General features: G+C 61.8%; 8 protein-coding genes across 8 annotated transcripts; all 8 read left to right on the forward strand.

Annotated features, from left to right (window-relative positions):
- Nucleotides 1-59: 59 nt before the first annotated feature.
- Nucleotides 60-3,692, forward strand: LINJ_05_0400 (putative structural maintenance of chromosome (SMC); the record flags this gene model as incomplete). Its single annotated transcript, XM_001462966.2, has 1 exon — nucleotides 60-3,692. The coding sequence occupies one exon, from the start codon at nucleotides 60-62 to the stop codon at nucleotides 3,690-3,692; it is 3,633 nt and encodes a 1,210-aa protein (XP_001463003.2).
- A 1,019-nt stretch (nucleotides 3,693-4,711) lies between these two features.
- On the forward strand, nucleotides 4,712-7,474 carry LINJ_05_0410 (conserved hypothetical protein; the record flags this gene model as incomplete). Its single annotated transcript, XM_001462967.1, has 1 exon — nucleotides 4,712-7,474. The coding sequence occupies one exon, from the start codon at nucleotides 4,712-4,714 to the stop codon at nucleotides 7,472-7,474; it is 2,763 nt and encodes a 920-aa protein (XP_001463004.1).
- Nucleotides 7,475-8,440: 966 nt separating this feature from the next.
- LINJ_05_0420 (putative dynein-light chain-protein) lies at nucleotides 8,441-8,776 on the forward strand (the record flags this gene model as incomplete). Its single annotated transcript, XM_001462968.1, has 1 exon — nucleotides 8,441-8,776. One exon carries the CDS (start codon nucleotides 8,441-8,443, stop codon nucleotides 8,774-8,776), a length of 336 nt encoding a protein of 111 aa, XP_001463005.1.
- Nucleotides 8,777-11,485: 2,709 nt separating this feature from the next.
- LINJ_05_0430 (conserved hypothetical protein) lies at nucleotides 11,486-13,513 on the forward strand (the record flags this gene model as incomplete). The annotated part of the gene is made up of 1 exon (XM_001462969.1): nucleotides 11,486-13,513. One exon carries the CDS (start codon nucleotides 11,486-11,488, stop codon nucleotides 13,511-13,513), a length of 2,028 nt encoding a protein of 675 aa, XP_001463006.1.
- A 546-nt stretch (nucleotides 13,514-14,059) lies between these two features.
- Nucleotides 14,060-16,621, forward strand: LINJ_05_0440 (conserved hypothetical protein; the record flags this gene model as incomplete). Its single annotated transcript, XM_001462970.1, has 1 exon — nucleotides 14,060-16,621. The coding sequence occupies one exon, from the start codon at nucleotides 14,060-14,062 to the stop codon at nucleotides 16,619-16,621; it is 2,562 nt and encodes an 853-aa protein (XP_001463007.1).
- A 1,277-nt stretch (nucleotides 16,622-17,898) lies between these two features.
- LINJ_05_0450 (conserved hypothetical protein) lies at nucleotides 17,899-18,489 on the forward strand (the record flags this gene model as incomplete). The annotated part of the gene is made up of 1 exon (XM_001462971.1): nucleotides 17,899-18,489. One exon carries the CDS (start codon nucleotides 17,899-17,901, stop codon nucleotides 18,487-18,489), a length of 591 nt encoding a protein of 196 aa, XP_001463008.1.
- Nucleotides 18,490-19,355: 866 nt separating this feature from the next.
- Nucleotides 19,356-21,239, forward strand: LINJ_05_0460 (putative GTPase; the record flags this gene model as incomplete). The annotated part of the gene is made up of 1 exon (XM_001462972.1): nucleotides 19,356-21,239. The coding sequence occupies one exon, from the start codon at nucleotides 19,356-19,358 to the stop codon at nucleotides 21,237-21,239; it is 1,884 nt and encodes a 627-aa protein (XP_001463009.1).
- Nucleotides 21,240-22,747: 1,508 nt separating this feature from the next.
- On the forward strand, nucleotides 22,748-23,476 carry LINJ_05_0470 (hypothetical protein, unknown function; the record flags this gene model as incomplete). Its single annotated transcript, XM_001462973.1, has 1 exon — nucleotides 22,748-23,476. One exon carries the CDS (start codon nucleotides 22,748-22,750, stop codon nucleotides 23,474-23,476), a length of 729 nt encoding a protein of 242 aa, XP_001463010.1.
- Nucleotides 23,477-24,284: the final 808 nt, after the last annotated feature.

The following is a 24,284-nucleotide window of genomic DNA, read 5'->3' on the forward strand; positions in this document are numbered from 1 at the left end:
TACCGCTACCACTACCACCACCTTACCGCGCGTTCGCCGCTGCCCCTGACCTTGACGCCATGCGCGTAAAGAGCATCGTGATTGACGGCTTCAAGTCGTATGCGCACCGCAAGGAGCTGGCGGACCTCAGTCCGCACTTTAACGCCATCACCGGGCTCAATGGCAGTGGTAAGTCGAACATCTTCGACGCCATCTGTTTCGTCATGGGTATCACCAACTTGAAGCGCGTGCGCGCCGAGGACCCGCGGGAGCTGATTTTCCGCGCCGGCACGACCGGCGTGCACGCGGCGCGGGTGACGATCGAATTCGTGAACGATGACCCCGCCTCCGCCCCGCCGGGCTACAGCTGCGAGGAGTACCCGCTCATCACCATTGGCCGTCAGATCAAGCTCGGTGGGAGGCAGCAGTTCTTCTTCAACAACAACGTGTCGCTGCAGAGCAAGGTGAAGCGCTTCTTCGAGAGCATCAGCTTGAACGTCGACAACCCCCACTTCATGATCCTGCAGGGGACCGTGCACAAGCTGATCGGCATGCGCTCGCAGGACATCCTGTCCCTCATCGAGGAGGCGGTCGGCACGAAGGCCTTTGATCATCGCCGCCGCACCGCCGAGACGCTTATTCGCAACAAGGAGCGGAAGATGGAGGAGATCGACACGAACATCGAGGCGCAGATCCGACCGCTGCTGGAGACGATGCGGGCCGACCAGGAAGAGTACAACACGTTCATGCAGAAGCGAGAGAAGATGGAGGAAAAGGCGCGCTTCCGTGTCGCGCTGGACTACTACACGCATCGCACGCAGCACACAGAGGCGGAGGCGGCGATGGAGGCACGCAAGGCCGACGTTCAGAACGCGAAGACGCAGCTGCAGGCACTGCCGCGCCAGGAAGAGGAGGCAGCGCGTCGACTCCTGCAGCTGCAGGACTCCCTCAGCGCTCCGAGCGATGCAGCCATCGCGCTGCACGAAGAGGAAGATGAACTGAAGAAGGCGCATAGCCGCCTCGAAGGCCAGCTGTGCAACTGCACCCAGTCGCTGGAGCAACTCGAGACACAGCTCAAGAGTCTGCGGAAGGAGCAGGAGCGGCAGAGCAGCAGGCAGGCGGCCTTCGCGGCACGGCAGCGGCAGCACGAGCAGCTGCTCGCGCAGATTAGGGCGGGCAAAGAAACGTGCGCAAGGCTGAAGAAGGGCCTCAAGCTCCTCCGATCCGGCGTGCAGGCCGGTGCCTCGGGCGTCTCGCTCGCCGAGGAACGGCAGCAGGTGGACCTGCAGCTCATCGAGCAGCAGTCGCGCGTGCGCCGCGCCACAGAGCGGCTTGAGGAGCTGGTGAAGCAGCAGCGGCGAGTCGAGGCGCACCAGGCCGAGGAGAACGGCCGCGTGCGGCACCTAGAGCACGAGTACGCCAAGGCAGCCGCGTCTCTCGAGAAGGCAAAGGCGGTGTACACCCCTTTGGCGCTGAAGCAGGAGCGCAAGGAGGCCCTCGAGGCCGAGATCTCGTCGCTGAAGCGTGAGTACCAGGCCGAGTACGAGAACTTCCAGCGGCAGGTGAGCACGGCGACCGCGCGCAACTACGACCTCGACTACAACCGCTACGCCTGCCCACCCGACACGGAAGACAAGGTGCTTGGGCGTGTCGGCCAACTCATCACTCCGACCGATCCGCAGCATGCGCTGGGGCTCATGGTTGGCGCCCAGAACCAGCTGCTACGCGTCGTCGTCACGGACGATCGCGTCGCTGAAGCCATCATCCGCAGTGGGCTGCGGCAGCGCACCGCGTTCTTTGCCCTGGACAAGCTGCAGCGTCAGCCAACACACTTCTTTATCGATGGCGCGAAGCTGCAGACGGCGCGGCTCATTGCCGAGCAGCAGGGTGGCTGGGTGCACCGCGCACGGGACTTGGTGACGGTGCAGGAGGCCTCATCCCATCAGCAGCAGCAGCAGCTCAACGCTCTTGCGGACTTCGTGTTTGGCAACTTCCTTGTGTGCTCCAGCTTGCGGCTTGCGCAGGAGCTGGCCTACAACCCGTCCATTAAGGCGAAGGCCGTCACCGTCGAGGGCGAGGTGGCCGAGCCGAACGGCTTGATGACGGGCGGGTCGACGCGGCAGCTACGCGACGTTTTCGCCGACCTCAAGACGTACACCGCTCAGAAACAGCCGCTCAAGGCGCTGCAGCAACGCACGCGCGCGCTGGAAGTCGAGTACGCCGCCCTGCGCGACACGCTCCGGCAGCACCAGCACGACATCCAGGTATACAAGGCAGCGGAGGAGGCGGCGGAGCTGTCGAAGCAGCGCTACATCGTCGCCGCTAACAGTGTGCAGAGCGATGCGGCTGAGCTGACGGAGCAGATGGAGCGCGAGCGGACCGCGCTCGCCGAGGCGCGCGAGAAGGTGGAGGTCCTGCAGGCAAGGCAGCGCGAGTTGGCCACGCAGGCTCAGACGACAGACCTGAACTCGGTGCGACAGGAAATGGAAGATCAACTCGCCGCAGCGGAGGCCCACGTGGCGCGGCTGACGGCCGACGAGGAGCGCGGCGCGGCGGAGTTTGAGCGACTCGAGGCAGACATGGAGCAGCAGGCGGCGGACTTGTCTCGCAAGACACAAGACACGGAGGAGGATATGGTGCAGCAACAGAGTCAGAAGCTGAAGCTGGCGGCGCAGGTCGAGGAGGTGACGCAGCAGCTGGCGGCGGTGCAGGCGCGCTCTAAGCAGAACGAGGAGCGGCGCCAGCGGCTGGAAAAAGATATCGACGACGCCCAGGAGGAGCTGACGCGCCTCGCGGAGCGCAAGGTCACGCTGGATAACCTGGTCAAGAATGGCGAAGTGGAGCTGCGAGAGCAGAGCCGGTGCCTCGAGAGTCTGCGCCGCCACGTTCATGAGGCGGAGCAGCGCTACAGCTGGCTCCTCGAGGCGCGGGCCGCATTCAATCAACCAGGTGGCCCATACGACTTCAGCGACGCGGCGCGCACGGCGGCCATCCTGCAGGAGCTGCGCGACGTCGAAGCGCGTGCTGCCGTGATGTCGAGCAAACTCTCGCAAAAGTCTGCTATCCTGTACGAGGAGCGGCGCCGCGAGTACGAGGAGCTCGTCAAGCAGCGCACCGCCCTTGGCGAGGACAAGGAGGCGATCCAGCGCTGCATCACCGAGATCGAGTCGAAGAAGTGGGGCGCGCTGGATCGCATGGTTGGCGTCGTCAGCTCCATCTTCGGTAAGCTCTTTGCCACGTGTCTGCCTGGCGCGACGGCGCAGTTGCTGGAGGAACGCGACGCGGCGAACCATCTCAGCGGCCTCAGTGTCCGTGTCTCCTTCAACGGGAAGCCGAGGGAATCACTTTCCGAGCTCAGCGGTGGTCAGCGCTCGCTGCTGGCGTTGTGCCTCATACTGGCCATCCTGCGCGTTCGCCCCGCACCGCTGTACATCCTGGACGAGGTGGACGCTGCCCTCGACCCCAGCCACACCCAGAACATTGGCCGCATGCTGCAGCTTTACTTCCCCCATTCACAGTTCCTTCTGGTGTCGCTGAAGGACGGCATGTTCAACAACGCCAACGTGCTCTACCACATTCGCAATACGCAAGGCTACTCGGAGGTGGCGCGCATCGAACACAAGCCGCCGTCTCAGCCGACGTCCGCCGACAGCGACCCGCAAAACGTGGCGAGCGGCGCTGAGAAACAAGGCGCTGTGACGTCGTCTGCGTAAGCGCAGTAGGCATACACATATACACACGCAGCTGCTGTAGCTGCTGCTGCTTACGCCAGGGAAATGTGTATGTATGTATGCGTGTGTGTGTGTGTGTGTGTTATATCCGCAGAACTATAGATTTGCATCTTTCTCCTTTCCAGCGTGTGTCCGCACTCTGCCCGACGGCACATGAGTTCAAGCGCCACGCCACTCAATCGTGTCCCCCCTTCCCATCCCTAGTCCGTCACAGGCCGCCAACCCACGGCGCGAGGCAGCCGTAGAGGCACACGCGGTGCAGCGATGCGCCGGTCTAGCCATCCCCGCGTGGCCCCTGCGCCGAACTCCGCCCGCACCCTTGGTGCATCGCTCGCGGGGCGGCGCGGGCGTGTTCACTGTCGCAGGTTGCTCGGACGGCGCTACGTCGTAGGTGCTCGGCCCGGCCATCGCCAGCGGCGGTTCGGGGTCGGAACGGGATGGGGGGCTGCTCGGCTTCCCCTCGCACACAGGGGGGTGGGGTCGGTGGGCCCCGTGCTGCGAGGCGTGTGTGTGTGTGTGTATCCCTTCCCTCTTCGTCGTGGAGGGGGGTCACAGAAAAATCAGGAACAGAGAAAACGCGAACTGCTTATCGGCGCGTTGCTCTTGTCGTGTGAGCCGAACTCTCGATGCGGAGAAGATAACGATGCGACATGGTGCGACGATGCTCGAGCGCCTCTCCCGCCACACGAAGTCGACATGCATGTCGGGTAGAGGGGAAGGGGCGCGCGCGTTGATGTGGATGCTTCTCCCTGGCGATCTCCTTCTCGCGCTGCCGCTAGCTTCGCGGCTTACCGTCATGAACGTCTGCCTTCGTCTCTATCCTACGCCACCCTTTCCTCTCCCCTCTTCCACCGCACTCCCCCCCCCCTTCCACACGCACACGCACCACAGGAACGCCCTATCACCCCCGTTCATCTCAAAGAGGCCCACAATACTGCCTACTCCGCCGGTCAAGTCTGGCAACGGAGCGAGAGAAACCTAGGAGAGGCCACACCTTGACAATGTCAGCAACGCCGCCGCCGCCCTCGTCCAACGCCTCCACCGCTTATCCGCACGCGCGCGCTTCTCCTGGAACTTACCGCGGGACAGGCAGCGGCGCGTATTCGCGAGGGTCGTCGTACCAACCATCCGAATCATCGCCGTCGTCATCGCCGATCTACACATCGAGCCACTCGCGCCGCGGTGGCGGTAGCACGCGTGTTCGCGCGCATACATACGGCTCCGTCCACGCCGATCCAGCAGCGTCACGTGCGGCGGCCCCCCCAGCGTCGCGTACGTCTGCGCCACGCGCCACCCCCGATGTCGCCACGCCGCCGCTGCCGTCTGCCTCCTCCGCGGCTTCGCCGCCTCTCTCGTTCATCTCGAGCGATGTTCTGAGCAGCCTCAACGCCAGTGTGCAGGAGAGCCTCTCCGGGTACCTGTACACGGACGCCATCGAGCTTGCGCAGCGTCTCTTCGACCTGGAGGCGTCCTACGCGCACCTGCACCTGCTCGCTCACTGCTACACTGTCAGTGGGGCGGCCGGCACGGCGTACCGGCTGCTGCAACACTACTACCCTTTCCTGGAGCTGCATGTGACACGACCATGGACGGCTGGTGCTTCTACAAGTGCTGCTGGCGGAGCGGCAGGGGGGGTGGGCAGCGGCTTCCTTCCCTTCGACGCTCGCCGCACCTGGACAGCCTCTTACGGCGTGCATCCGCCGCAGCATCCGTTTTCGTCGGGCATGTCCTCGACGGCAGCAGCTGCGACGTTCTCAGCTTCGAGCAACGAGAACAACGTCACCTCGGACGAGTTCGAGCTCGGCTACGAGACGGTTGACCTGCAGTCGCAGTGGGACTGCCAGTACCTCCTCGGTGTGTGCTGCTACCGCACGCAGCACTACGAGGACGGCGCCAAGGTGCTCTCGCAGCTGCTGTACGTGTGCCATCAAGTCACCACAATCTCTAGCGTTCTTCGGCGGAGGCTGCAGCAGCTTCGCCAGCAGCAGCAGCAGCAGGTGGCCGGGCGCAGTGATACGAGCGAGGAAGACGACGCTGGTGTGGCGGCAGCAGTACGTACCACGGAGAGACAGCTGCGGACCTGTGCCTTCGTGACGGAGGCGCGCACTTCGCAGGTGCTCTACTGGTTGGGTCTGTGCGAGAAGCATCGCCAGCGGCACCCGATCGCGGCTGAGCACCTGCGCCGCGCCTACGTGGCCCACCCGCTTCGTCTCGATGCGTTCCACGAGTACGTGCACTTGGCGTGGCCGTCGGAGCAGGTGGTGCAGTCACTACTTGCTGTGAAGGAGTCACTGATCGAGGAAGAAGATAGAGCGGAGGTCGATGTCACGGAGCCACCACAGCAGCGCCAACGACCTCCGCAGCGTCGCGGCCGAGACGCCACCGACATCGCTGTCGATGTGGACGCCGATGCAGACGACGAGGAGCAGCGTGCTCCACGCAGCGCCGCTGCTGTTGCTGCTCTCGCTAGCGGCGGTGGTGGTAACCATAGCGCTGCCTCTGTTTCACCGCATGCCACGCAGCTGGTGCGAGCAGGTCCGTCGGCGGTGACGCTGCCAGCCCCTTGTCTCACGGCACAGCAGCGGCGGTGCGCACAGCAGCACCTGCGGCCGTTCCTGCACGCTGCCTTCCTCGGCATTACCTACCGCTGCCCAGAGGCAGTGGAAACCCTTCATGCGCTGCTTGCCCAAGAGCAGCAGCAACAGCGAGCGGCAGCGGCAGCGGCAGCGCTGGGGTCGGCGTCGTCGTCCACGGTGGCGAGCCTGCATGGCTCAGCGCGTGCTGGTATGATGCGTTCGTCCTCCTCCTCTTCTGCGCCGCTGTGGAAGAACCAAGGTGGCGGCAGCGCAGCAACAGGGGCTGTGGCATCCACCGCATCGCCTTGGCTGCTCCGCCAGCTCGCCCTCGCCCACTTCCACAACGGCGATATTCAGGAGAGTGCGGACGCCTTCGAGCAGCTGCTGCGTACCGCGCCGTGGGAGCTGATGAGCCCGGCACTCATCTTCTACAGCACGGCTTTGTGGCACCTGAAAAGCGAGAGTGCGCTTGGCAGCCTTGCGCAACGGCTCACCGACGCCGAGCCGCTCAGTGCCACCACCCTGTGTGTCGTCGCCAACGCATACAGTCTCATCAAGGACCCTCGCGACGCCTTGGTAATGCTGAAGCGGGCTGTGCAGGTGGCGCCGACGCTGGCGTACGCGCACGCCCTGCACGGGTACGAGCTGCTCGGCCAAGACAGCAAGGCAGAGGCAGAGGCAGCGTTCAAGGCGGCGCTCGCCGTGGATGCGTCGCTCTACATCGCCTACGCCGGCCTCGGGGAGCGCTTCATGAGGGAGGAGCAGATCGACAAGGCGCGGGGGTACTACAAGGAGGCAGTGAAGCTGAACCCGACCCCGGCCATCATCAACCGCTTCGCTCTGACGTACCACCGCCAGGGCAAGTCGCTTGCCGACCTCAAGACGGCGCTGCGGCTTTACACAGAGTCGCTGGAGCGGCACCCGAACAACGTCACAGCGCGACGGCAGCGCGCCGACGTCCTGCTGCGGCTCGATCAGCCGTTGCAAGCGCTGGAGGAGCTCAAGGCGCTGCTGGTGGAGTGCCCTGGCGAGGCTGTCGTGTACGTGACCTTGGCGGAATGCATGGTGTGTCTGCGGCGTCCACACGAGGCCCTGCAGCACTACCAGACAGCCATGCACCTTGACCCCCGGCGGGAGAGCTACGTGCAGGGCTGCATCGACCAACTCGTCGCAGCGAACATGCTGTAACGCTGCTGGAGTTGTGCCGGGTGTGCGTGGCAGCGCTGTGGACATTGGCAACAGCCTTTCAGGTATTCAGCACACAGAGAGGCAGACACGGATGCAGGGGGTGAGGTGGGGGAGGGACGGGCTCGAGTGCATCCGACGCCGGCTCGGTATGGTGTGCGCCATCCTGTGTCGACAGTGCCTTTGTGCAGCACATAGATAGTGTTTACCTTTCTGTTTTCTCTCCTTGTATGAGATATCGACGTAGCTGCGCACCTCCCTGCCGGACGTTCGTCAGAGACGCGTGTACTCTGTGAAGTGCCGCGCGCGAGATAGATAAATGGCAGTAATCCTCTTCATCGCGTCCGCGGCCACTGTCGTTGTCGTCCTGCAGTACATCCTTGTGTTTGTGCGCCCGTATGCCTTTTCTGTCTGGACTCCCCAGCCGCACATTGCATTCCATCAGGACGATGCTGTTCCGAGCTGCCCACGATCGCACCGAAACGCCTGTACCACATAGCCATGCTTGCCACCCTGTCCCACCCCACCCCCTTCCTCCCTTCCTCCCCCGCCCCAACACGCACATACGCATGCACACGCTCTCACCTCTATGCGACTTCTACTTTTTCGTTGTCATCTCGCGTCTCCGCTGCGCATCTCCTTGAAGGAACGCCACTTTCCGACACGCTCGGCCACCTTCACCGGCACACACGCACAACGCGCCAGTAACACGCAGAAGAAACGAAGGTGAGAAGGAGCCACCATACGCGTGTGCGCACATTGGGAAACTGCCCGTCCACGGGCTGATCGGCTCAGTTTTTCCCCTGTATGTGTGTGATGCGCAACACACGCATATATACATATATATATATATACACGCGCGCATGCACGCACGCGCACTTGAGGCTGCACCCCATCACCCGCCGCTGTCTTTTTTTTTTTGGTCGACTGCGCTGCTTCTTCCTTTTATGTTGCTGTTTGGTGTTTAGAATGGCCTCCGACGACCGCATCACGTTGGCAGATGACGCCTCCGTCATCTGCGAAGACGTCGTCAACGCGCTCTTCAGCCGCGAAACGCGCTATCAACACAGCAAGATCGCCGGCCTCGTCTCCGCCATCTCCGATCAGGTGGTGCAGCGGCTGACGCAGGAAGCGAAGCTGCCGCGCAAGTACGTCGTCCTCGTCACGATCCTCCAGAAAAACGGCGCTGGCGTGCAGATGATCTCGTCGTGCTCATGGAACCCAACGAGTGATGCGTGCTACGTGTACAAGGCGGAGAACAAAGTCATGTACTGTATCATTACGGTCTACGGTGTCACCGTGTAGCCGCGCGATCACGGGTGATCAGGCGCACGCGCCCTGTTTCGGCATCCTGCCTCTCCCTTTCATATGTATAGCACCAGCCCACGAACCGCGGCACATGTACATGCGCAGCGATGGAGAAGAGCGCGTGATGGGGTGCCGTGACCGCGTCACGTAATGGTGGCTCTCCTCAAGCCGACCGTCCTCCTACATTATAGCCGCTGTCCATGCGATTCACCTGCGCGGTCTGCTTGGGGGGAGGGGGTGGTGCAGCCGAATCTCCGCACTCGCGCAGCACCTGTGTGTGTGTGTGTGTGTTTGTGTGCCCTTCCGCCGGAGCGACCGCCTATCACCGCGCTCGCTAGTGCACTTGTGGCCGGGCCCGCGAGTGTCTTCCTCTCCACACGCATCTGCACACGTTGGTCGGCGTTGCCGACCCCGGCGGGTACACATGCAAGCACGCCACCGCTGCCCTTTTCCCAGCAGTGGTATCGAACTCGCTTCGAGGACACGCTTATGTGTACTGCGGTGAAGACTCGCCTTGGGCAGCGAATGCGGCCGTCCACCCATCGCACTCTGCCGATGCGATCTCCTGTGCCTTCCACAGCCAGTCCGTGAGCAGCTGCCCGCCGTCTCATGGAAGGACAGGAGACCTTCTCCGCGCACCACTACTGCACCCCGCCCCTCTCTACCCTCTGCTCCCCTCGCAAGCACCTTCCTCAGCGAGCGACTCCAGCATCCACTCTTCGGCGATGACGTTCCTCGTCCAGACGGGGCCGCGACCGGAGGCGAGTTCGTCTGGTTGGACCCGAACGACAGCCCCCACGCACGGGCTGGCGCAGCACAGCCGGCATATCCTCTCTCTCATGTTTGCATAGATCACCCGACGACTGCACAGGTGGCAGGCCGTACCCCATCCTCCCTGGGTCCATCCGGGGGGGTCTAGGGAGGGGCTGCCTTCTCATATCGAAATCCTTCACCTTAAGGGGGGAGGGGGGATCGCCCCCATCTCCTCCGCCAAGCCCCGGGGGCGTTGACCCCGAGCGTTACATGGGTACGCTCAGCGACGGGATTCGCCGCAAGCAGAACAAGCTCCATCGCGGCTCGCCTCACACCGGAGGACGACCTACGGACGCTCTTCCAGCCATCCGCAAGATGCCCTCTGAGCGCCTCAGCAGGAACGGGCTATCCCAGGCAGACGGCACTGCTCTTCACCACGTGGCGCAGCGGCTTGTGCCGAGAATCGGCCGCATCGCCACGCGTCAACACGGCCAGCAAGCCGCATGCCCATCACAGAACCGCCCTTTGCCGGATTCCTTCGATGCTGCGCGGAGCGGGGCTGTGGGGCCCGTGGCCCCGACGTTGCCGCGGTCTGGTGGCGCTGTGGGTGGGCGGCAGCAACAAGGGGCAACGCGAGGTTGCTGCACACGGCACCTTCTCCTCAAGGGCGGCGAGACCTTTGCGAGCCGGAAGATGATGGCTTACCAGGTGATGAAGGTGAAGCGTTTTCCAGCTAGGAGGATGCACCATGCAGGCTGCTTCCAGCAACCTATCGACCGAATACAACACCGCGTTCGCCCGGGACATCAGCAGCCCGAACAACGAGGACAGCGTGCACGCCTTGAGGGCGGCGTTCGACTTCTTCGTGACGCAAGCGCGGCACGGACGGCGTTTCGTTCTCGGTGCCCCTCGGACCAAAGACGAGGCCCTTAGTGGACGGAATAGCCGAAGCCTTCTGCGCTGAGCCGGAGGCCGCAGCGTGGGCACGCGCTAGCCAGCACCGGTCGACCGAACGCGACGCCGTCATCACGAAGCACGGAGGCCCTCACCTAAAACAACAGCAACACAGGGGCGGAGGAGGAGGCCCAGGCGCGAGCACACTCAAGGCGGCAGAAACGGGAGAAAAATGTGCCGCCAACGCCCTCGTGCGACTCTTGCCGCAAAGGCCCCTTCCGCACACACACACACACACATAAATATGCGCGCCGTTGGATCCGTCTGCCTCGCCAACTGAGGGGGAGGGGGGCCTCATCGAAAACGGACGCTCCTCAACACGGCATGACGGGCCGAAGGGGCTCTCCTCCCGCTGCGTCCAGCACGGCCGGTGACACAGTCCGGCTTGCTACCCTTTTTCCCGCTACGTCGCACCTTTGGTGAATCATCGCCGGCTCCTCGCTGGGAAGACGGCCAGCAGCTGGGACGAAGTCTGCCGTCTGACCCCGCAGAGCTTCCTCAGCGTCTCCAGCGCCACAGTAGCGCCTAACCAGGGGGCGGAGGCGAAGTCAAGCTGGGGTGCGGCCCTTCCGTCCAGTCCTCTTCGGCGGCGTGCGGCACGGCCGCGCACGCCTCTCCGTATTTTGGATTGCCGGTCCATGCGTGTGTGCCGCTGGTGGCGCGGTCCCTTACTCGCTCCTCTACACCTTGACCCTATTCTCTCTCGCTCTCTCTCGCGCGCGCGCTGGCGAAGGAACGGGCGTGCGTGTATGCCGTGCACAAATGCTGACCTCCGCACCGTCTCTCTGCAGCCTCCTCTCCTCTCGAAAGCTAAGGGCCTCTTCGCGCTACTCGACCACCCACCCCCTCCCCGCGCGTCTGCAGCCCTCTCTCTCGCTCTGTGTGTGTGTGTGTGTGTGTGTGTGTGTGTGTGTGTGTGTGTGTGTGTGTGTGTGACGGAGGCACTGCCGGAGGTGGCACACGCGTTCCGGTGACCCACACGCCCTCCAGGTGCTCGCTATGCTCCGGCGAGGTCTGTGGCGATATCGCCGAATCAGCTACGTGACGGATGTCGAGGGGGACTTCGCGTACTTTCAGCGCTTCGTCTGTATCTCACGAGTGCTTCGGTGGGAACCGGCGGAGGCTGCGGTCTCCTCCAACCCTCCCCGCCCTTTCGCCGGGGGCAGCAACGGCTCGAGAGTCGCGAATGGTCGGTGGGCCCCCTTGTCCTCTGCCGTGCTTCCGGCCCCCTCGGGGGCGTTCCCAGCAAGCGATGCTGCTGCCAGCACGCAAGCACTGGGCACCACCACCACGCCTGCCGTCACGGATGCCTACGAGCCGGAGTATTGCCGTCTTGTAGACCTCTCTCGCTATCGTCTAGGCTTCCAAGACGCGACCTCACACTTCGTCTTTGGTGGCGACGCCTTCGACCACGGCAGCGACATCACGTTCGGCAAGGCGCTGCTCGACTTCAAGCGCCGCTTCCCATCACGCGTGCACCTGCTGCTTGGGAACCGGGACGTGAACAAGATGGCCATGTACCCACGCATGGCGTGCGAGGTCGAGGGCATGGCCCCCGACGCAGCCGAGGACAGCGTCTTCACGCTAACGCCGCCATCGATGAAGACCGTCAGGGCGGCGTCGCTGACGGAAGCGCTGCGGTACCGAGACTTCCTACTGGAGCAGCGACAGCGACAAGAAGCGCAACGCCAGGACGGCGCAGGGCACGCCGCATCAAGCCCGTATGGCGGCGCCTCTTGCGGCAGCAGCGGCGATACCCTGCGCACAGACGCCGTTTCTTTCCTGCAGTGGGCATTGCAGTACAAACTCGGCGGCCCGAACGCCTTTGCCCACCGGCGGCAGGAGTTGCGCGAGATGGCGGCCATGATGGCCGAAGGGTGTGGGGCGGTGGCGGCGGCACCCCCCGCCGCTGGTGCGGAGGCTATGAGGGACGGCATTGCGTATGACGAAGACGCCGTGGTCGCCGCCTCGTTCTTCACTGCCGCGCAGCCCGGAGGCGTCTACTACGAGTACATCCGCGCTGGCGTTCTCAGCGTCGTCCTGGACGGCGTCCTTTTCGTCCACGGAGGCGTGAACGTCAGCAACGCCGGCTTTGTGCCAAGCCTGGAGGCGACCTCCTACGCGGAGCAGGTGGCCGTTGGGCAGTGGTGGCTGCCAGAGGTCGCTCCGCAGGAGGTGACGACCACGCCGACTGCGTCCTCGGCGACCTCGGCGCTGGGCTGGCTCGCTGCCTTGGAGCAGTTTAAAGCGGCTGCCTTCTCCGATTGGGTGAACGGCGCTGCCCTGCGCGGCGAGGCGCTGCGCGCGTACGTGTACCCCCGCGTTGTGGCCCCGCACTCGATCGCGGTGGGGACGGTGATGAACGCAGACGGCCCTCACTACATACCTCTCACTGTTGCCGCCTACCTTCTCCAGTCCGGCATCCACACCGTGTGCGCCGGGCACCAGCCGGTCGGCGACACCCCCGCCATCATCCGCCAGCCCGGTGGCTTCACGATCATAGACGCGGACAACTCCTACTGCGGCCGTGGCAACAAGTTCTGCACGCGGTTCAACCGCCGCGGCGCGGCGGTGATGGAGGTCTTGTTTGAGCACCCGGACGACCACGGCGGCGACGATAACGTGGCGCCGCACGACGAGGTTGCTGCGCCATCGCTGACCGTCCACGGCTACCGTGCCGATGGTACGCCTTTCGAGTTCGACGTCTACAGCGACTGGCACGTCGGGCGTTACGTCGGCGACGGTTGGTGGGTGCGGCTGCCCCCAGAGGCCACCGCTGCCACTTCATCGTCTTTCAGAGGCAACGAGGCAGCGCACGCGGGACTCTACGAGCTGCGCCGCACCCAGGACGGGTTCCGGCACGAGGAGACGCGGTGGGCCACAGCAGCGGAGGTAGACGCGTGGCTGAGGCAGGTCGCGGCAAGCGGGAAGGCGACGGTGCCGGGAGAGTTGGCGCCGCGGCACACGAAAGAGGAGCTCGCCGAGGTGCGCGCCCACCGCCTCAAGACGAAGGTGAAGCGCACCTGAGCAGTCTAGTGTGATGTGGCGGCGCCCCCTTCGCGTTCGACAGCAGCGCACCTTGTTCTTCATGGATGCATGCCTGTGTGCGCCCACGACCACCACCCAGCATGTCGTCGCCGGCCCGCTCCATTGCACACATTGATGCGCGTGTGTGAGCACCGTTTCGGCAACGGGTGCGTAGCCTGGGCATGGCTGGTGGGGGCGGGGCGGGGGCAGTGGAGCAAGAACAAAATGAAGCGGTGCAGCACACACACGCGACGGTGAGTTGTGACGCACGCCCGTCCTTGACGCGGGTGCGCCTTCGTTTGAGAGAAGGAGACCCTCCCCTCACCCCATCCCTCATGCATTGCATGTCTTGTGTGCCTTCGACTCTGAGTCTTCTTCCAACACGACCTCCCTCCCTCTCTCCCTCGTGTCACCTCCGGAGGAGTCCGTGGTGCGTGTGTCGGCGCCGCTCGACGCCGTTCTTCTTTTCTCTGTCGCCCTTTTAGAGCATCCGGCGTCTTTCACACTCTCTCTCTCCGTCTTTCCGTTGTTGTTTGTTTAGTTCTGATGTCGTCCACGTGGCTTCACGCGCTGCGGGCGTACGCGACGCGCACTAATGCGACGCCCGCATCGCTCGTCGCTCGATGTCGCCTCTTCGACCAACTGTGTGCTGTGCAGCTGCGCGGGCTGCCAAGCGCGCAGCTGCATCCCGATGCCCTCCCCGTCCTCCGCGAGGCGCGTTGGTCACTGCTGCGTGAAGGCACCACTGCTGACAAGGCGGAGCTGCTGGAGCACATTGTACGGCAGTATGCGCAAGCAAGCGAGAAGGCCATGTACGCAGCGCCCACGGCGTCTTGCAGTCCGGACGGCATAAGCGGCAGTGCAGACGCGCAGCGCAAGCAGCCGGGAAAGAAAAGCAGTCGCACGCGCTCCCTGCAAGATCGGCCGCCACAGCATGCGACTCGCAGCTGTAACTCCGGCAGCCTCCTCTCCGATGTGCAGCTCAGCGAGATGAGTGTGCTGCAGCAGCTGCTGCTGGAGCAGGTGCAGTGCCTTGTTGAGGCCAAGGTGTCTGACATTCCCTTGTCGGCACGCCACTACCGCTACCCGATGCGCTCCCCGCTGCTCGCCACGGTAAGCCCAGAGCTGCCGCTTCTCCTGCTGGAGGAGCTCACACTACAGAGCACAGCAGTGTCGCCGTCGTCGTCGTCATCGGCTCAGTCGAACATAAACTGGGAGGCGCGCGTTGACTGCTGTGTCGGCCTCGTCGCGGCGGGTCATGTGCAGGAGGCGCTCGCTCTGTGCGGCGATGATGGTAGCGCTTTTCGCGCTGTGATGCACCGCGTGGCGCCGCTGCGTCGCGACGGGTGGCGGTGCGCGTGGGCGCTGGCCGATGCAGCCCCGCTCTCTCGCGTCCTGGACGACGCCACCGCCGCCGCGGGCGGCACTGCCTCTCTCGATTGGCTGCGCGGGGTGCTGGAGGCGGTGGACATGCGCCACCGAGCGGCCGTGGGGGCGCGGCAAGTAAGTGACAGTGCCAATGCCGAGCGGAATCATGTGTTCGAGTGGGTGGATCGTCTGCGCCGCCTGATTGTGCTGTCGAGCAAGGTGCCCTTGGCCGGCGCAGAGGGGCAGCAGCAGCAGCAGCGCGTGTCCGCGACGGCGCTGCGGCTAATCATGGACACTTACTTGTCTGTCTGTCCAGCTAGCCGCTGGCGGGATGCAGTCGGGGCGGTGCTGGAACTAGCTGCTGCAACTGACGCAGCGCCTGCTGCGGCGCAAGCGGCAGGGGAGGGCAACTGCTGCGCCGACGCGGTGACAACGGGGCGCCTGATGTCCATCCTTAAAGCCGCAGAGCAGCCGTGGATGGTGCTGCTTTTCTTCTACGGCGACCCGCTGGCGCTGCAGGTCGCGTCTTCGGGGTCGCGCAACGACAGCAACACCAAGCGTCCCGACAGCGATGCTCCCGCAAGGTGGCAAGTCAGCGACAAGTCTGTTCAGGCGAAGGTGGAGGAATGCGTGCGAGCAGCGCGCGACGCCGACCGCCTCACAGTGGCAACGGGCACGATTCTGAGCGAACGCGACAAGCGCCACGCCGCTATCTACAACCACGCCATGGTCGCCCTCGCCGCCACGGGGCACCACACGGAAGCCATGCACTTCTACCGTACGCTGCCGGTCCTGCTTGTCAACTGCTACACTCACTGGTCCGTGCTGCAACTCTTCTTGCAGCCGACAAGGGACAGCCGTGCCGCCTCTGCGCTCCGCACGTCGGAGAACTACAACCATTGCGCGCGCGCTCTCCGACACCTAATTCGAATGAGCACGGCGGAGTCAGAAGCAGCGCATGCGCACACCCAGGTGAACGGCAACAGCAGCGGCGTGCATCCGGCGACACCGATCCGCTGCACACGCAACCAAGGCGGCGTGTGGGAATCCATGATACTATGGGCCGCACTCCGGCGAGACGCCGAGACGGTTGACCTGTGCGCCACGCATGCGCCGGTCGTGTCTCGATATGCGCATCTCATTGCCCTACTCTCCGCCGCTGCATCGCGCAGCGACGGTTGGTCAGCGGCGCAGGCACAAGTCCGCCACATGTGCGCCGCGCCGCGCACCACGCTGAAGGAGCTGAGCCTGGCGACAGCAGTCATGGCCTCGTTTTTTCCGCGCTGGCCGGCCGGCACTGCCGCGGCAGAGCTGCCGGTGCGCGCGGAGCTGTTTGACGAGGTGGCACACTCGATGGCTCCCCTCGTCGGCCGCAGTCAGTCTCGCATGGACGAGATGCTCCAGCTCCTTGTCGGCTACTCCGTCAGCCTCCGGCGGCGCCGCCGTATGCCCATGACACCGCAGGACGAGGCGGCGGCACTTGATGGCATCCTTGTCAAGGAGAACATCCTCGCGAGCACCATGGACCTGGCCCGCCCACGCGCCGGGTACGCCTCTGACGTCGACAGCGCGCGAAGCTGCGACAACGGCGCGGCAGGCGACCCCGGTGCGTGGCGCACGGTGGTGCATGTAATGATCTCCGTTGCGGAGCGGCAGGGACTCTCGGCCGCACGGGCCGCGCCAGCACTCGTGTCGGCCGGTGTCCCTGCCGAAATGGCGATCGACCTGCTGCCCATGTAAGCCGGGCATGCGGCCTCCTGTGCAGTTTTTCCCGTTTTCGGCTTTGGCCTCGGCACGCCCCCCCCCCACAGAGATTGACAAAAACAAAAACGAAAGCCGCGGGCGGGGCGAAACGCTTCGCGCGCGGGGCGCGCCGCCCCACCCGCCCGCCCGCACGAACGCCCCCGCGGCCCACCGCGGCGCGACCCCCGCCCCACCCCCCTCCCACACCACCTACCCCAAACCCCACCCTAGCCCGATTTTTCTGCGACCCCCCCCCACGACGAAGAGGGAAGGGATACACACACACACACACACGCCTCGCAGCACGGGGCCCACCGACCCCACCCCCCTGTGTGCGAGGGGAAGCCGAGCAGCCCCCCAGCCCGTTCCGACCCCGAACCGCCGCTGGCGATGGCCGGGCCGAGCACCTACGACGTAGCGCCGTCCGAGCAACCTGCGACAGTGAACACGCCCGCGCCGCCCCGCGAGCGATGCACCAAGGGTGCGGGCGGAGTTCGGCGCAGGGGCCACGCGGGGATGGCTAGACCGGCGCATCGCTGCACCGCGTGTGCCTCTACGGCTGCCTCGCGCCGTGGGTTGGCGGCATGTCGGGGGACCGGGGACCGGGGGCCCAGGCCCACCACGCCACGCGCCCCGTGGACGGCAAAAAGAGGGGCCGCCCGCCAACCAGGCGCCGCCGCCTGGGCCACACCCCCGCCCGCGAGAGGAGGGCAAGGAAACGACGCTGAAGGGGGCGGGTGAGAGAGCCCCGGGGCAGCCAGGCCGGCACCCCGCATTGTGGAAACGTTTCCGCCGCATACAGAAGCGTTTTCGTGCCAGGGGCGCTTACGCGTGCGTCTCGCCGCATGTGAAAAGCGTTTTTTTTTGCCGCTTTCATCCTTAGTCCTATTTCTTTGCTGAAAAACGGTGTCGCTGGCGAATTCTTACAAAGCCCCGCTCTCTGATATTGGACTCGAATTACGACAGGCAATACACATCGTCTCTTGAGAGCGCCTTGGTTAGCGGAGGCGCGGGCAAGTTCACTTCACCGCCCTCGCTGTCCTTATGACTTTCTGACGCATCCGGCGCCGCAGATGGTCGCTTCTCCACTCCCACTCACTTGCCCTCTTACTTCCTGACCTCTTGGCTTTCTTTCGACGTGCACTGTGTTCCCAGCTGTGCAAGAAGAGAACGAAGTCGTTTTTTCTCTCGACATACTCTGTTTCTGCTCAAGAGCCGCTTGAAAGGAAACGTGTTTACAGTTATACCTTTCATTTTCACCCATCGTCTCAACAATGGCTGACGAAGGCGCTATGGATATTCGTCTGGTGCTAAAGGGCCCAAACGGCGAGTTCAAAGTAGACCGCGACCTTTATATCATTGTCCACTGTGACGATGGCAAGTACATCGAGGTGTCGAAAAACTACATCAAACAGTGCCCGTTCATTGAGGAAGCCGAGGGCGAGATCCCAGAGTTTGGCTACCCAGCCGCGGTGCTGGAGCACCTTATTCGCTGGGCGGTCCACTATGGCGTAGATGGCCATGCCGCTAGCCAGCTGACTCGCCCATGCATTTACCGTGATTTCTCTTACGTTGTGACAGACAAGTGGGATAATGATTTCTTCAACCAGCGTCTTTGCTCGCCTCTGAACCAGAAGCATTACCTCCTGACAATGACGGCAGCTGAGCAGTTTGGCATGCAGGGACTGCTCGACTTTATGTGCATCGGCCTCGGCTGCAAGCTCCGTGGCAAGGACGACAACGGCATCATTCACGAGGTCATGGGCCTTGACAAAGAGACGGAGATCACAAGCGAGGATTTGGAGGAGGTGTCGAGGGACTACCCATGGTTTGATGATGCTGTGAAGGCCACGACGAAGAAGTGAGAAAATTATGAAGGCATCGGTGTCGAAAAGCGCTCTTGTTGCGCTAGTGTGTCGACATGTGCGCAATCGAAGGAGAAAAATCAATATATGCATACATATATATACATATATATGAAATGTTGCGTTACGCACGGCATTGAAAAAGGCGATCACTAAAGTTTTTTCTGTATATGTTCATCGGTAAAGTCGCAAGAAGCCATCTATCTTGTCTCCAAAGTTCATTGACGGCGTAAAGACAAAAAAAAAGCACGATCGAAGACTTATACCTCAGCGTGGCACTCGTGGTTGAGCAACAGCATCATTCACGAATATCACACGCTAGATGTGAGCATAGTGGCCGAAGCAGAGATGCGCGCATCCTTGTGTTCGTGTCCTATCGCCACAGATACAGCACCAATCATTCCACGACCTTGTCCTGGTTTTGGTGGTGGCAAAGCCAGCAAAAATGAGTATGCCGCCTGTGCGCTGCTGTGTTGAATTATTTCGAACTCTTTCCGTGTCTATCATTATTGTTTATATTGCATTTGCTTTCCCCCTCACTCTATCATGGATGACTTCGCACGCTGATATACAACCGGATTTATCATTTGATATTCGGATTATTATTATTGTTTTTTATCAAACACGAAAAAAAAATGTAAATATATTATTTGTAATTTGGCTCGCACTTGGATCCCTGCCAAGTAGCAAAGGAAGAAGCTGACCTACCGTTTGGCCTCAGACGTGCCTGCAACACCACTCTTTTTTTATGCGCAGTCAGTAAAGCGTTTTTCTCTGTGTCGTGCACCTGCCGGTCGGATGTTCATCCAACGGTGAGCCTTTTGAATATTTATTTTCTTGATTTCTCACAGCGCACCACAAAAGGGATGGGCAAGCCAGGCAAAAAGGCCGGAAAGGGGCTTCTCGCCCCTACCAACCCAAACCGGCGCACCGACCCAAATAAGACTAGTCTTCGGGATCAGCGCACCATTAAGCGGCTGAAAATGTACAAGTCGAAAATTAAACGTGACGAAAAGGGCAACATCATCAAAGGAAGCGTGCTCAAAGCATCCGATCGCATTGAGCAGCAGATGGCGCGCATTGCACCTGACCGCCGTTGGTTCGGCAACACCCGGACCATCGGCCAGGAGGCGCTTCAGAAGTTCCGCGAAGAAATGGGAGCCAAGTATAAAGACCCGTACAGCGTCATCATCAAGCAGTCCAAGCTGCCGTTGAGCCTTCTTGAAGAGCCGAAGAACACTGACGGAAGCATCCGTAAAGAAATGGAGTGGGACAAAACGTTTGGTGATAAGGCGAACCGCAAGCGGGTGCGACTCAATGCTGTGGACATGTCAACCTTGGCGACAGAGGCCAACGCCAAAGGTGACTATTACAACTGCAACCAGAAAGAGAAGGACCGCGATTTGATGAAGGGGGTGCACAAGGATCGCGACGATAAAACCAGAAACGGGATTTTGATGACCAAGGGTCAATCAAACCGAATTTGGTGCGAGCTGTACAAGGTGATTGACAGCTCGGATGTAGTGCTGTACGTCGTCGACGCGCGCGATCCGATGGGTACGCGAAGTGCTTTTCTGGAGGATTTCATGCGGCGTGAGAAAAAATATAAACACTTCGTTCTGGTGTTGAACAAGTGCGATTTAGTGCCTCTGTGGGCCACGGCTCGCTGGCTTCAGATTCTCAGCAAGGACTATCCCACCATTGCTTTCCATGCCAGTGTGAATCACCCTTTTGGCAAAGGTAACGTCATTTCTTTACTCCGGCAGTTTGCGCGTCTGCACAACGTAACGCACCGCGGCAGCAAGCGCACCAAGACGCCGATTTCTGTGGGTGTGATTGGTTACCCAAATGTGGGAAAGAGCTCGCTGATTAACACGCTACGTCGTAAATCCGTCTGCAAGGTGGCACCCATTCCTGGTGAGACGAAGGTGTGGCAGTATGTTGCTCTGACACGCAGTATCTTCCTCATCGACTGCCCCGGCGTGGTGTACGACCGGGAGTCGAACAACGATATTCAGGCGGTGCTGAAGGGTGTCGTGCGTGTGGAGCGTCTCGGAAATGCGGACAAGACTGATGTCGTGGATACCGTGTTGAAGATTGTCAAGCACGGCGATATTGTGGCCACTTATGGCGTCAGAGAATGGCGCGACGTTGTTGATTTTCTCGAGAAGCTTGCAAAGCTGCGCGGAAAGCTGGTTGCTGGAGGTGAGCCGGACGTAGAAGCTGCCGCGCGCATGGTCTTGTACGACTGGCAGCGCGGGCGTCTGCCGTGGTTTAACGCGCCGCCGTTCGAGTCCAATAAACACCACCGTGATGCGATGGAGCAGCCGCAGGAAAAGCACATGAAGCTGATTGAGCACTACAGCACCTTCAACGTGGTAGATGACACCATTCATCGTGGCGATGAGGAGCAAGATGAGGCAGATGACGGGGACGAGGAAAGCGTGAATGACGCGCCTGAAGAGGACCAGCTCGACAGCGGTAGTGAGGCGGAGAAGGATGAGGAAGCTGTCAAGCCTTCGAAACCGAGCAAGACTGACAGGCTGCCTGCGAAGAAGATGCACACGCAGCTGGCAACAGTGGCCACGTACGTGCGCGAGCAGGAGGAGAAGCAGCGCAAGGCCCGGCGACAGCAGAAGCGGAAGGCCGCACGAAAGGGGCAGGAGCGCGTGGAGGCTTTTTCAGCGGACGCTGATCGCGAGAGCGACGATGCGCTTTGGGCGCGGTTCTTGGCTGCTGCCCAGGAGTAACGCAAAGCACAAGAAACGTATGTGCGTTTTGCTGCTGGTGCCGTTGTTTTAAGTGTGTGTGTGTGCGACACCTCTCCTGCTGCGCATGATCGTTCATCGTCTCGCGTCTTGCGTATCCCATTTGCCTAGAGAAACAACGGCCGCTGTTGCCGTTTCTTTTTTTTTTTTGGCGTACTCTATCCATCGCTCTGCTTGGTCTGTGTTTTAGCCTGTGTCTGCTGGTCACCTTTTCATTTTCGCTGTTCCTGATTTTTCTGTGACCCCCCTCCACGACGAAGAGGGAAGGGATACACACACACACACACACGCCTCGCAGCACGGGGCCCACCGACCCCACCCCCCTGTGTGCGAGGGGAAGCCGAGCAGCCCCCCAGCCCGTTCCGACCCCGAACCGCCGCTGGCGATGGCCGGGCCGAGCACCTACGACGTAGCGCCGTCCGAGCAACCTGCGACAGTGAACACGCCCGCGCCGCCCCGCGAGCGATGCACCAAGGGTGCGGGCGGAGTTCGGCGCAGGGGCCACGCGGGGATGGCTAGACCGGCGCATCGCTGCACCGCGTGTGCCTCTACGGCTGCCTCGCACCGCGGGGTGGGGGCCTGTGGCGGGCCAGGGGATCGAGTGGCGTTTGACTCCATTTTCAATGGCGGCGAAATGGACGAGTTGGGGAAAAATGTGTTCCTCGTGTCTGTGCGTGTTTTTTTTTCTTTTTTTGCCTTTACGCTTAAACGAGCACAGCCGTGTAAGTGCCGACACTTCTGTTTCGGCTGTTGTTAACTTCATCTAAGCAGTGAGGGGAGTGAAGGGCAACTCCGTGTAAAGTGGTGCGCGTGCGAGCCAATCGATCGTCCCTCTCCTGTCCGGGCACGCGAGGCACCCAGAATAACGAATAAGCGAAAAGGGCACCATTAACGTGTGTATGTATGTGTGTGGGGGGAGGAACGTTGAGGTATGAAGACCTTCGCAGTTGTATGGGCACGCTACTGCGGTGCATTCTACCGCACTAGGCTTTCCGCAGATTGTGTCCACGGAAAACAAGAGAAAAGGTCTTTCTCTGTTGCTACCCCCTACCACATCTGGTTGTTGTGGCACCTCCCGATGGCGCATTTTTCGAATCCGTGGTGCGAGCAGCAGAGGGAGAGCAGCCCCGGCAACAACGCTCTCGGTCCCTCTCATTGGATTACATATGTGCACATATATATATATATATATATATATATGTTGCTGTTGCGTGTGTACACATGGAGACGTCGCCCGTCACTCCACCTGTGTAGCTGACGGCACTCGCTCATGGCACTTCCTGTCTTTCGCTCTTTCTTCTACCCTTGCCCGCTTCAGTTTTGTGTGGGGCGCATCGCCTTGTGCCTGCCGCTTTCCAGGTGCATTGGACGACACAACCATTAGACACTGTGATATAGACATTCTGGGAAACGTGGAGACCGGCGAGCGCAAAGGCAGCAGGCAGGAGCTGCGTTGGTTGACACTCTTCTGCATATGGCATGCCCGCGTCATGACGAGTAACGCGACGCTGCCGCATGCCGTTGCCCTCGCTCAGGAGCTAGAGATAGAGCTCCGGCACCTCGACGCCCTTCAACAACACTACGCGCAGCTGCTCGTCCATCAGCTGAGTAGCCTTGATTTTCTCAACGAGGGTGACGCTGCTACTATGGTTTCTGCGAAGGAACCTACCATGGCTCACAACGGGGGTTGCGCAGTTGCTAAGCCTGAAGTGGCCGTTGCCACTACCTGCATCAAGCAGCCATCGGCAGTGCCGCTGCCTTGGAGGCGCCACACCCACGACGCGGCAAGGGTTCTGCAACCACCCTTCCGACACAGCGCTTGTCCTGTGCCTAGCACCATCAGTAGCAGTTCTTCGCCTCTCCTACAACCTTTGGCGGCAACCAGTGTGCCACCGCCGCTTTCTCCACAACCGAAACGAAGCGGCAGAAGTGCTGTAAAGCCAGTGACGCCTCGGCCCAACGCTGACAAGACCTGCAAAGATCTGCCTCGGCACCAGCCTCATGTCGCGGCTGCACCGGTGGTGCCCGCTTCAACCAAGGATGAGGCGACACGACGAGCGCGACGGGCACTGCGATTCATTCGCGAGGAACGGGATGCCTACTTCAACGCGAAAGCCCGGCGTGCCGAGGAGCTGCTGCGAGAGGGGCGCGAAGCTGCGCGAAAAAACCGTGCACGCCGGCAGGCTGACATGGCACAGACCCTCCCCAAGGCTGCATAAACGTCGCAACTCTGCCCCCCCCCTCCCGCCCCGCCCTCTCTTCTGTTCTTGTGTGGTGTGCGTTGCTGCCCGATACCTCTTCTCGCACCGCTCACACCCTCTCCTTCGTCCCTTCGTGCCTTCCAGCCGTGGCACTACAGTGAGCGTGTGGCTTACGCATGCCGCCATCGCCATCGTGATGATACATCCCCAACACCACCACCACTCTCCCTCTCGTTACGCCATTATGAGTTACAGAAGGAAAGAAACTCCAGAGATCCCTGTACGTGTGCGTGCGTGTGTACGTGTGTACGTATCAAGACGTAGAAGGCGAGGGCATGAGAAGAATACTGTTGACGTGGTGTCTTCTCTGCTCGTCTGCCTCGCCCTTATCCCACCCTCCTCCGCTTCCCATTCGCATCCCCATCCTTCCTTCCCTCTCCAGGTGATGTCGGGATGCACGTGAGCCGCCATGAGATGCAGGGGAGGGGAGAGTGGCTCTCAGATGGCGCAAGTGAGGTCTATCCAGGCCCGCCTGCTACGGCCATCACCCCCCTCCTCCTCCCCTCCCCTCTGACGTGTTGTGGCTTTCGCCGACAATGATGCATGCGCAGATGTCACTTCTCTCTTCCTATGTTCCTATCCTTATGTGCGTTGCTAACGGCGCATGGGCGGCTGGTCCCTCCTTGTGCCGGCTGCATCTCTCCCCCTCCCCCTCCCCCTCCTCACTCCTTTCTTGTCCCACTGTCTCTCTCTCTCTCTGCTTTGCGCTTGCGGGTGTTCACCATCGTTATGATGCCACGCGTGCCATTGGGTGACGCAACCACCA

This window comes from Leishmania infantum, chromosome 5 (assembly GCF_000002875.2).
Source record: "Leishmania infantum JPCM5 genome chromosome 5".
In the NCBI taxonomy this organism is placed as follows: domain Eukaryota; phylum Euglenozoa; class Kinetoplastea; order Trypanosomatida; family Trypanosomatidae; genus Leishmania; species Leishmania infantum.